The sequence below is a fragment of the Zingiber officinale genome, chromosome 10A (genome assembly GCF_018446385.1).
Source record: "Zingiber officinale cultivar Zhangliang chromosome 10A, Zo_v1.1, whole genome shotgun sequence".
In the NCBI taxonomy this organism is placed as follows: Eukaryota; Viridiplantae; Streptophyta; class Magnoliopsida; order Zingiberales; family Zingiberaceae; genus Zingiber; species Zingiber officinale.
Genome location: NC_056004.1, coordinates 34,263,173 through 34,276,217, shown reverse-complemented (window position 1 = coordinate 34,276,217; position 13,045 = coordinate 34,263,173). Strand labels below are relative to the sequence as shown.

General features: G+C 41.5%; 1 protein-coding gene and 1 pseudogene across 5 annotated transcripts in view; one reads left to right on the top strand and one right to left on the bottom strand.

Annotated features, from left to right (window-relative positions):
- The window catches only part of LOC122026178 (branched-chain-amino-acid aminotransferase-like protein 1), a 41,269-nt gene extending 28,463 nt beyond the window's left edge, over positions 1-12,806 (top strand). For 2 of the 5 annotated variants that reach the window (XM_042584826.1, XM_042584822.1), the window contains exons 19-20: positions 11,988-12,395; positions 12,495-12,806. In XM_042584826.1, the coding sequence (XP_042440760.1) occupies positions 11,988-12,128 (141 nt within the window). In that variant the 3' untranslated portion in view covers positions 12,129-12,395; positions 12,495-12,806. The remainder of the gene's footprint in view (positions 1-11,987; positions 12,396-12,494) is intronic. The other 3 variants (XM_042584824.1, XM_042584823.1, XM_042584825.1) reach the window with 3 other exon arrangements.
- On the bottom strand, positions 9,132-10,801 carry LOC122026179 (annotated as a pseudogene).
- Positions 12,807-13,045: the final 239 nt, after the last annotated feature.

Sequence of the window (13,045 nt, the reverse complement as noted above, 5' to 3'; positions counted from 1 at the left end):
GGTTTAAAGAGATCATTAACGGTCTCCATTCCATAGATGAACATGTAGAAAACCGCGATCTTGTAAGGTATGCACTTAAAGCTTTTCCTAGGAATGCCTTGTGGTCATCTATGGTAGATGCCTACAAGGTATCCAAGGATCTTTCAATTGTCAAGTTAGATGAATTTTTCTGTGAAATGGAATTACATGAACTTGCTAACAAAGGCCAAAAGGAGAAAGGTATTGCTCTTGTTGCAGGAGAAAGGAGCAAGGATGGGAGAAGGAAGAAGGAAAAGAAGAAAGAAAAGGAGATCTCCTCATCCACCTCTTCCTCCGAGTCCGATGACGAAGGCGAATCATCGTCATCAAGCGAAATGGCGAATTTCGTGAGGAGGATCATGAGAAGAAGCCGAAGATACAAAGGTAAACCTAATGATCCGAACATTGATAAATCTAACGTTACGTGCTATGAATGTAGTAAGAAAGGGCACTACCGAAGTGAGTGTCCTAAGCTCAAGAAGGAAGAACGAGCCAAGAAGAAGGAAGAACGAGCCAAGAAGAAAGAAGAAAGAAGCAAAAAGAAGAAGGCCCTTAAGGCCACTTGGGATGAGTCATCTTCAAGCTCATCCGAGGAAGAAGAGAAGAAGGAGAAGAGCACTCGCCATTTAGCACTCATGGCAAGGGAGGACTCCGGAAGCGATGGCAACTCAAGTGATGCTTCAAACGCGGCCTCATCATCCTCGGATGATGAAGAGGTAACCTCTTCTCATGTAGAAAAATGTTATAAGACTATTACTCATTTATCTACATTGCTTAAAAAATCGAAAACAGAAAATAAATTGTTAAAAGAAGAAGTAGAAATGCTAAAGGCTCTTAGGGAAGATGAGGTTGATGACCTCCATCTAGAGCTTCTTGAAGATGAGAACAAGGCTTTGAAGAGTGAGGTTGAGAAGCTCAAGAAAATGCTTGAGAAATTCTCAACTAGCTCTAAGACATTAGACATGATCTTAAATGCCCAAAGGGCAGTCTACAACAAAGCCGGGATAGGTTATCAACCCAAAGAATCGAGTTTTATCTCATTAGTGTCTAGGACCCAATACCATAGATCAAATGATTCTAGGGTTCATGGAACTAGGAAGGGTATGACCAAAGCATGGGTTCCTAGGTCACTTCTTGTAGATGCATTAGGTCCCAAGATTTGGGTACCTAAAACATCTATCTTTCGTATCTTGTAGGCATTGATCGAGGGGGAGCACCTATCAACTTGGTTTGTTGATAGTGGATGCTCCAAGCACATGACCGGGGACAAATCTCTATTTGCTTCTCTTCAAAACAAAAGTAGAGGTAATGTGTCCTTTGGTAACAATGGTAGTCTTAAGGTAATAGGAGTTGGAGACATTCATATATCCGAATGTCTTCATATCAAGAATGTCCTTCTGAATCTTTAGTGGGTTAATCGAAAGTTGATGTGTTCGCTTTAACTGATTTTCATTCAATCGATGTTTGGTTAAAACTTGACACAGTACTAGTAGGCACAAGGGTAGACAATATTTATCAAGTATCATTTAAAAGTGCTACTAATGCTTTGATTAAGTGTTTCATGTCGAAAGAAGAAGAGTCTTGGCTATGGCATAGAAGGTTGGCACATGTAAACATGAAGAACATCCGGAAGCTAGCAAACAAAGGATTAGTGCGAGGCTTACCAAGCATCAAATATCAAAAGAACAAACTATGTGATGCATGTCAAAAGGGTAAGCAAACAAAAGCGGTTCATAAAGGTAAAAGCATTGTAAGTACTTCTACTCCGTTAGACTTATTGCACATGGACCTATTTGATTGCAGTAGTGTAATATCTTTGAATGGAAGTAGATATTGTCTTGTGATTATTGATGATTTCACTAGATATACTTGGACCTTCTTTTTGAAACATAAGGACCAAACCATAGATATTTTCATTTCTTTTTGTAGAAGAACGGAAAATGAAAAATCAACCACAATTAAAACCATCAGGAGTGATCATGGTGGTGAATTCCAAAACCATAGGTTTTTAGAGTTTTGTCAAGAGAAGGGTTATAGACATGAGTTCTCTACTCCAAGGACCCCACAGCAAAATGGGGTTGTGGAGAGAAAGAACCGAGTCCTACAGGAAGCTGCACGAAGCATGCTCAATGAGTACTCTTTGCCGAGCTACTTATGGGCCGAAGCTGTGAGTACAGCTTGCTATGTGCAAAATCGAGTCCTAATACACAGATTCTTAGGAAAGACCCCTCATGAACTTTGGTTTGGGAAACCACCTACAATTAAACATCTTAGGGTGTTTGGTTGTAAGGTGTTTATCTTAAACACAAAGGATCATCTTGGGAAGTTCACGGCTAAGGCTGATGAAGGGATACTGGTCGGGTATTCACTCATCAGCAAAGCCTATCGAGTCTACAACAGTAGGACTAAATTGATTGAAGAGTCCTCTGATGTAGCTTTTGAAGAAATCCCTAATTTAAATGATCAATCAAGGGATGTAGAACAAATTCAATTCAAACTTAGAAGGCTAAGTTTGAATGACCAAAACATCGAAAGAGTCGAAATTGACTCTGATAATGATGAGCAAGGACAACAAAGAACTCAGGTGGATCCATTGCCTGATATTGAGTCCTTGTCTGTGCCAAGTGAGACCACTCATGAGGCACCATCAGCACCAAGGCGATCTAGGTTAGACACTAGTCACCCCCAAGACCAGATTGTGGGAGACATCCATCAAGGGGTTAGGACTAGGTCATTCTTTAGAAATGAGTCCAATGAGGTCGCTTTGATCTCGGAAATTGAACCTAGATTAATTGATGAGGCATTGCATGATCCTGAGTGGATCATAGCTATGCAAGACGAATTAGAGAAGCCAAGTATGGGACTTGGTTCCCGGACCTAAGAAGACCACCATTATTGGAACCAAATGGGTCTTCAAAAACAAATGAAAAGGAGATGTAGTTAGAAACAAGGCAAGACTTGTAGCCAAGGGCTATAGTCAAGTTGAAGGCCTTGATTATGATGAGACATATGCTCGGTGGCCGATTAGAGTCCATTAAGCAATGCTAGCTTTTCGCATAGGGTTTCAGCTCATCGAATGGATGTAAAATCGGCCTTACTGTCTCATTAAGGAAGAAGTTTATGTTGAACAACCACCAGGATTTGTGAACCAAATCACGTGTACATGCTCAAGAAAGCACTTTATGGGCTTAAACAAGCACCACGAGCTTGATACGAAAGGTTGTCAACATATCTACTAGAGAAGGGCTTTGTTAGAGGACAAATAGACCCAACACTATTTCTACGTAGAGATGGTGAAAATATTTTTGTAGCCCAAGTATATGTCGATGACATAATTTGTGGCTCAAACAACAAGGTTTAAATGAGTTCATCACTCACATGGAGAGTGAGTTTGAGATGAGTCTAGTGGGAGAATTGACTTTCTTCCTTGGACTCGAAATCAAACAAACTAGAGATGGTATTTATGTCCATCAGCAAAATACACTCAAGAGATGCTCGGAAAATTCAATATGAGTGACTCTAAGGAAGTGTCCACTCGATGGCGACAAACACTCGCCTTGACAATGATGAGTGGAAAACCGGTTGATCTAACGCAATAGAAGCATGATCGGTAGTCTTACATATCTCGATGGACCGATATACTTTTCTTTGGGCATGCTTAGGTATCAAGTGCAAAAGGAATCTCGTTTAATTAGTTAAAGAATTTTGAGATATCTTAAGGGCACAATAAGAGTAGGTCTTTGGTATCCTCGTACGAGTCTTTTGACTTGATAGGTTATCTCGATTCCGATTATCTGGTGCAATTGGATCGGAAAAATACAGTGGGGTTGCGAATTTTAGGGTCATCTTTAGTTAGTTGGTCAGTCGGAAGCAACATTGTGTTGCTCTCTCCATGGCCGAGGCTGATGCCATGGGAGAGTGTATCACAATTGTTGTGGATGATACACACCCTAGAGGATTATGGACTTTCTTATAAGGGTGTACAAGTGCTATGTGACAACATTAGCACGATCAACCTAACTAAAAATCCAGTCCATCATTCGAGGACTAAACACATTGAAGTGCGTCATCACTTCATAAGAGATCACGTAGCTAGGGGTGACATTGCACTCACATATGTTGAGTCAAAGTCAAACCTAGCTGATATTTTTACCAAACCCCTTCCGGAGAATGAATTTAGTCATTTAAGGAGGGAGTTGGGAATGTGTTTGGCTCCTTAGGTCATTAGAACTTTACCATGATCAATAAGGACTATTAAAATGACAAGAGTAATTGGGACAAAAATTTGGGCAACTTGGGAACATCTCACATACACTATAAGGTTTAACAAAATGTTTTTGTTTGCTAGAAATGGGGTGAGATGCTAGGATCAACCAAATTATTCAAAATGTATCATGCATCCCTTGAATAATTAGGTTGAAGAGACATTAATTGAGTTTGGGGAACACCATTACACAATTCATGTGTATTTGGTTCCTAGATCTTACTCATATATTCCAACCAAGGAATCTTGGTTGGACATTTGCCTAGAAATTCTCTAATCATGGTTGATGGTTGATGTGTTGATTGGTATTGTTGCTTGGTTCATGTCATGACCTTGATTGATAAAACGCTAGGTTATTAAAGGAAATAATAACAAATTGGATATATTTTGACAAACTTGAAACTAAACATAACAAGAATCAAGAATTTCAGCTTTCATGCCTTGATTGCAAATTAGGACAAGTTGTCTATTTTGACAAACTTGAAACTTGTCTGAAATCTCAGTGTTTGTAGTCGAATATGAAAGTCTCAAATTATAAACAAATTCACACCATAAGAGCCCATCGTTAGGACATAGTTATGATTGTAGATTCTCAGGGTTCTAGATATTGAGTTTGACAGTTTTACTGGAGAAACTTCTACGACCTATCAAACATATCTAAGGATTTCGGTTACTGAAATCACTGAAAATTTCAGTATCAGACACTGATCGGGCTACAGCCCGATCAGGAGAAGATGGATCGGTCGACAGACCGATCAGGGTATGTTTGTGCGGCTCACTGATCGGTCCAGGGACCGATCAGGATAATCTGATACGCATAGGGTTCTTCTGATCGGTCCATAGACCGATCAGTGGTTCCATTGGTTAAGTCTGTAACTTGGGCTTACTGATCGATCTCTGATCGGTCTACGGACCGATCAGGTAGTTCCCTGATCGGTCCGAGGATCGATCAGCTTCGCACTCCCTGATCGGTCTACTGACCGATCAGGAGGTTCCCTGATCGGTCTGGTGACCGATCTGTGGGCTTCCGAAACCTTCTGATCGGACAACCGTCCGATCTTTTCTTCACTGTACACCCATCTTAACCCTTAAAACCCCCGATTCTTCTTTCCCTCATTCACACGAACCCTAGCCGACTCTTCCCACCAGTTCACTCCTTCTCTTCTCTTTGCACGCCGAAGCTCCAGCACTCGCCCTATACTAAGGTTCAAATGGCACCAAGGTAACTTCTTACCTTTCTAGAATTTGGCAGCATTATGTTTCTCACTGAATTTGTTGTTTTGTTGTCTCGGTTCTTAATTGTCGGTGGCTCCGGTGCTCCCCATTTCACCCCATTGTGTCCCCTTAGGAAGAAACCCACTGATGGTGAGGGAACCTCTAAGGAACCAACCAAGACATCCAAATCCAAAACTCCTGCTGCTTCTTCCCGACCCCAACCGCTAGTTCCAGTAGATTCCCAAACCGCAGACCGAGGAAGCTTTCAACAAAGGACATTCAAATTACTCCCTTGTAGGTCCGTGGATAGAAAATTCATGGACGAATTTTGCCCACAAGTGTCCGAAATCTTAGCGTACTACAAACTCGATACTCTAGTCTACTTGGAACGGGATATCAACTATGACTTGGTCTCCGAGTTCTATAATAACCTTCATGAGACTAATGATCAAGGTTTTAAAACAAGAGTTGCTAAGCGGACTCTTGATTTCATATCTCATCTTTCTTTGAGTATCTCGATTGTCGGAGGTGTTCGGTGATGTCTTTTCGATATTTCCTGACTTACCAGAAGAGTTACCTCCACCGTTTGATATCTCATCCGACGAAATCTATGAGTACTTCTTCAGACAGCCTAGACTAGGGCTAGATGAGCTAGATGTTGACTTCCCTACTTTTGCAGCCTTGAGATTATCTCCTCAAGACTACATTCTTTTAAAATTGTCACGAACCGCCTTCTACCTAAACCACTATCCGAGATCCGACCATATCATTGTTTTATGCTTTATGGTTTGCGTCGGCGTCTCGATTTGATATCATGTCAAGCATCTACTCCTCGATCATATCATATTCTCGACCTAGCGGCTTCACTATTTATATGCCTTATGGGCATATAATTACTGATTGGCTCGAGACCCTTCAGATTGATGTCTCTAAGGGTAGAATAATCAAATGCTCAGGCAGGATTGCCGACTTGGGAAACGAGCATTTTCCAATGGGGAGGTTCAGTGGAAGGATGGGAGAGCTTTAGGTGAGTTACCACGACAGGTTGCAGCTGCTCCTCCTGCTGACATTGGCGAGGCGGACCCTGATCTGCGCTGGCAGATCGCGGAGTTGGAGGACCGATTTGATCGCCACGAGGAGATGGTGGCTGCTGAGTTCGTTGGTCTACGTCTCCACATTGACCGACGCTTTGAGACCCTACAGAGACATCAGCTGGCTACTCATCAGGCGTTTATGGGATGGATGGCCAGCCACCCACCACCTCAGCCTTCTACAGACGATCCATCTTCAGGCAGCGGCGTGCCCCCTCAGGGATTCTCTTATCCTGTTGCTGATGACACTGCTCCTCATGATGAGGATGCGAGTTGATTTTGATTATGTGATTGATTGTTGATTGTGCTACTTTGTTCTAGATACGATGTTGATTGCCTGTCCTGGATGGTTGCTATTTTAGACATTATGTTTATTTTCATGCGTTTTGTACTCCTATGATATCTTTTTCATGCTATGTATATGACATTGCTTGAGTTCTATCATATCTTACTTCTTTTTGTGGATTATGATATGGGTTTAAGGGGGAGGTGTTTGTCAGTCCTCATATTTTTTTTATATACCTTTTCGGTGTTTGACAAAGGGGGAGAGAGTATTTGAAGTTTAGAGACGAATTGTAAACTCAATATGAAAAAGGGGGAGAAGATATTTGAGATATATCCGTCTTAGGGGGAGGTCCCGATTTCCCTAAAATTATGGATATGAAAGCATTTCTGATCTAAACTTAAATGGGGAGAAGATATTTGAGATATATCCGTCTTAGGGGGAGGTCCCGATTTCCCTAAAATTATGGATATGAAAGCATTTCTGATCTAAACTTAAATCGTGTTGTCAAACAACAAAAAGGGGGAGATTGTTGATACAGTCTGACCTGGATGTTGTTTTGATGTTGACACCGATTTAAGTTTGATCGAGATATTGAATTAACTCGCATAAATCGGGGTTGACTTGGTTGACTGATTAATCGATTGGGAAAAGTCCGAGCGGGCTTGCGCGGGAGAAGTCTGGTGAGTGAAGCCGATGGAGAAGTCTGGTGAGTGAAACCAGGCAATTGGAGAAGTCCCGGTGAGTGAAGCCGAGGCGATTGGAAAAGTCAGTGAGTGAAGCCGCAATTGGAAAGTCTGGTGAGTGAAACCAGGAAGGAAAAGTCTGGTGAGTGAAACCAGCAATCGAAAGTCCCGTGAGTGAAGCCGAGCGAGGAAAATCCGGATGGATCGAAGGGTGATCGGACATACGGTATCAAGTCAGTATGGAAACTTGGCGTATAGTCGGAGAAGAGCTCGGTAGCTCGGTCTCTTGACTGTCAGGATTAAGGGTAGCAAGCTTGGAAGCTTGCCTCTTAAATCACGACCTTGGATCGGTCGATGACCGATCCAGTGGCACAAGTGGCACGGGTGATCGGTCGGCGGATCCGATCCGGTGACTCTAAGTGTGCTGATCGGTCTACGACCAATCGGTAAACACTCGATGGCATCTTGTGTTGTTCGATCGTCGCCGGCCGTCGGTGAGAACTTCGAGCATCTGCGAATACCGTATCTCTTGTATCGATCTTGACCGGTCTCGGGACGGTCGATTGATCTCGATCGGTCAGGAGACCGATCGGGCTTATCTTGACGACACCGATCGGTCGAGGACCGATCGGGTTAGTTCTGATCGGTCCGCGATCGATCGAACGATCGAAAAGAGATTTGAGCGTATGGATCGGTGCGGACCGATCCATACTATAATCTGTTTGCATGCACTTTCTCCGATTCTTTCGATTGAAGTTGCTTTTGCCTAAATATTTCTAACCATCTGCTGCAAGATTTTGAGGTGCAGGTTACTGGTAATTTGCAATTGGTTGATTTCAAATTGAGCTTCATTAGTAGAGGATACCAGAGAGACTTTTGCTATGTTCCACTGTAAACCTGTTAAAGCAGCAAAGTCGTGGCTGCGATCTGGCGGTGATCTGGCATCGATCAGCTCAACTCATGGTGATTGGGTGGAGCTCAGAGACACCAGTGAAGACCAGAATTCCATTGGTGTGAGCTCAGATGATCAGATGAGAAAGAAGCGTGATTGGCGATGCTATGGCTGGATGCAGAGATTTGCTGCAGTTTGGCAGGGATCCGTTGCGGGCGAAAGGCAGAGATGGCAGAGACATAAAAGGCTGGTTGAAGAGAGGGTTAAGAAGAAGTTCTTGGGGAAGAAAAAAAAAAAACACTCTCTGTCGATCAGTGCAAAAGCTTTGACGCTCGGGGCTGAGAAGCGGCTGTCTCGACTTGCTCTCTGTTTCACTGACCTTCGCGTGACTGTAAGCTTAATTTTCATTCTCCTAAGTCACCAAGCTCAGTAAGTCTTGTGCTATATTCTACATACCTGTTGAGATTTTGTTGAGAGGTCACTCCACCGAGAAGGAGAAAGTTCATAGCCGGGTGTTCACCGGGGTTGATCTACCGAAGATCGGCTTGTCCACCTTACGGACACCGAGGAGTAGGGGCAAGTTATCCCCGAACCTCGTAAACACTTGAGTCACTGTGGTTTGCTTTGTTTCTTCTCTTATTCTTATTCTGTTCTTAACTTGTTTTCCGCTGCGCTAACCACTCGTGTGAGTTTTATCTTTAAGTTTTAGCTTTTGAAGAGGCTATTCACCCCCCTCTAGCCATCCAAGATCCTAACACATAGGAGAAAGCATCACCAACAGATGCATGTGACTCAGAACTGCGTAGGATTGCTCAGAACTTCCTGACCCCACTAAAGTGAGCAAAGGAGCTTTAAGGGTCTCATAGAACTACTGATGAACATCGGTCATTGACATTGTTAGATGCAAAAACACTTTGATTGTAGCTAAGACAACAACTCCATTTGCATGCTGAAGTCAGTGCTCAAGTAAATTCATTATGTCAAATACATCATTGCTATCAGGAGGTACATACTTAGAGATTAGTTCAAGGATAAGGCACTGTGCCCATTCATTGAATTCTTTAATCCAATTCAAAAGGTAGTATATGGTCTGCTTGTTGAGAAGAGTCTCTCTTTCCCTATTGGCTTCCTCTAATTTTTTGGCCTCCAAGTTCCATATCTCCTGCAATACAAACAGGCAAGTTGCAACGACCTGGGCATCCGAATCGATGAGCATAAGGTTCTTGAGTGAATCTAGAAAATCAAAGCCAAAGCATGTAGTATCGGAGATGTGATATAGCTTGAGGACACCAGGGACCGCAACCATCCAGACGTAGGGGCTGCTGTCCTCAAGCCCAGAAGTGAGGGGGGAAACAAGGTACTCAACGAAGTTGTGAACTCGGAGGGAGCAGAGGCTAAGGAGGGCGAGGTCACGAATCATAGGGTCCACATCGCGATAGTCCTTATGCAAGAAGTTAATAGCAAGGAAGGCAAGCCCGAGGTGGCAACGCGCATAGTTTCCAACATGCAGATAGCACATCTTCTTGAGGATGGTGTCGGAGGTGGCGGAACACATGACCATCTAGCTGAAGGCGGTGGAGACGTCGATCCCCACCGCCATGTGGGAGATCATGTGCTTGAAGAGATTGTGCTTGGAGTCATCGGCACCAAGTGCATGGCTAACAGTTAGCAGACGGAGCGGAAGCTTAAGAGAAGAGACCTCACTCTTCTTGGAAGGTTGAGACGGAGAGGAGGACTTCTGCTGAGCAATAGGGGCCGGAGTCATGGATAGATCCGGCCACAGACACCGAAAGATGGATGTGATTGTTGTCGGGCTTTTGAAAGAAAAAGGCAAATGGTTGAAAGCAACTTCCACTAATGTTTCGTGGACCATGCTACCCAACACAGTTAGTGTTCCTCGAGCTTTTGTTATATAGAGCAGAGCACAAATTTCAACAACTGATTCCTCTTTATTTTTTTTTTCAAAGTCCATATCCTTATCAACTTCGTCATCGTCATAAACGGGCTCGCTAGTTGTGTCGGTCTTGTTTTCGTCGTAAATTGGATCATTGACTATTTCAATCTTTCGCCTTGCATCTTTCTCAAGAAAATTTTATCCAAATTAAAATAAAAGAACTTATGATCTTTAAGATCTCGTGCCGCTAGACGCTTGGATAACTATCTATGTAGATGTTAAAATATCACGTCTTAGGTGCTACGATTACGGTGTGAGCCTTCCTCAACTGGAACATGCCCAGCAAGACTATAATCACGATCATGACGACCATCCATGGGATCTAGAGCTCTAACACCAAACTGATGCAGTGAATGACTATCGGTTCCGTTGATTCGTGTATGAATATCGGAAGCGACTATCGATTCCGTTGATTTGTGCATGAATACCGAAAGCAACCTTCTACAACATGTTGATTCGAAGGGGAATATCAGGAAATAGTGAAACACCACGTTCCAAAGAGGAGACGACGGCTAAAAACTAGCATTAATCAAAATTGTCTTTTACAACTAAACAGGAAGCTTATATAGACTTCAACCCTAAATATGCAAAGGAAAGAAATACTGATAAAAAAAAATTCTAAACATAATCGACAAAAATAATAAAAGATTAAAATTGCTTTCCTGATTTTCTCTTTTGTCCGCATCATTAAAATTGCTTTTCTGATTTGCTCTTCTGGCTGCGTCATGCAGATCGCAAGTTGATCTCTGGACTGCTAGAGAGTCCTTTTATCTCACCTTAGGATGAGCCTCTTGTTGAAGGATTGTCGCAACTCTGCCCTGAACACAAACACTAAACTCATCAAATTTGAAATAGATGTCGACCCTGTGTAGCACAGTGTGCTACCACTGTCACTTTCACTTCCATAATGCAACCTAATGTCTTGCTCATATTTGCAGTCAATTCTCAAATAATCCATACTGGGGTTTGCATCTTAAGTTCCTTAGCATCATAACTGTGGCTCTAGGACTCGTACACATTTGTTGCTTTGAGCTCTGGTTTGGCATTCCTTCAGCAATCAAGTAATTCCTTGGACAATCAATGATATATCATGCTTTCAGTGACAGTTGCCAGTATGTTGTTTTGTTAAAGATTCCAACATAGATATCAATATCGTATCCTAATAGTCAACACAATGGGGAAAAAAAGGATGCCGGTTTAAGCACCATACAAGGCCAGATCCCACCAGATTCACAAACACAGTATGTACTACCTGTGCCAGAAGGTAAGCAATGTGCACACATGAATCATTTCATCATTGGAATGGTAAATATCAAAATTGTCCAAGTCATACTGACTGATATATGAACTCGTGCGTCATCTTGCTTTAAGATGGAGTGCACGCATATTACTAGGAGTAATCTTGAAACATTCTACTCAAATTACACTGTCAGCTCCTGTCTATAATATGGTTTTTTGACTGGATGTTCTGAGGAGAATCTGAATTTCTAGCTGCTAGTTTAGACTAATCTTTGATCCTTTATTGTATCGAAGTTTATGCACCCATTTTGGTGTTTGGTACTTGTGACATGAAAAAATTAACAGGAGCTTCAACAGGTTGTCATGATTGATGGTCGTGTCATCGGAAATGGAGAAGTTGGTCCAGTCACCAAAAAGATACAAAATGCTTACAGAAGACTAACTGCAGAGCTTGGCATGCCAATACCCATTCATGGAGAGAGATAACTTGGTAATATGACAGATTGACAGGTTTGGTGCTATATCCACTGGAAATGCCATGCAATAAGGTGCTCTTTATCCATGCCATTCAACTTCCACAGTGTTGAGCATCTCTGAACTCCATTTTTTTTTACTGTCATCTGTAATAAATATGTGGAATTTTGATGAACGTGGAATATGAATATTTGATATTTAGATGTTGAACGGGATCCGCGGACATCGGGTTGGCATTCTGTTCTACATCATCCAGATTCAGAGGCAACTTTTCCCCAGGTAGAACTTCTATTTCAATTATGGGCTGCCACACGATTGTCGTCTGTATTTGAGAATTACGTTCATGAGGATTCATGTAACTCATTTGTTTTTCCACAGGAATATGGAATAAACTGATTAACCACAGGATTGGTGGAATAAACATGGCTTATTTTGTACCATTCAAATGATTTTATTTTATTTTATTTTTATCATTTTTAATTCAAAAATGGCTCGTTAAACTTAGAAATACTAGAATAATACCCTCAAGACTATTGAATTTAAAACTCCACCCCACTTCATTTCACTTCATTGTTATTCCTACAAGTGTACCCACTTCCATTAAAAGGAATAGACGTGTTGCTAATTAAAGATGTTCAATGTATCTTATATTTATTATTTCAGTATTTTAAAAATGTTATTTGCTAGTAATATTTACTTTGACTGTATATGTATTTATATTATTTATTATTTATTTTATTTTAAGATAATTTATTCGTTTTTTTAATTATGTTTTGTTTTGAGATGTATTGTCTTTTACGTTGCACACCGTGTGAGTATTTATTTATTTTATTTTATTTAATATTTAATACTATAATTTAACTTTTAAATTTTAAGATAAAATTTAATTGGTATAATTGAAACTTAAAAATAAAATAAAATAAAATGAG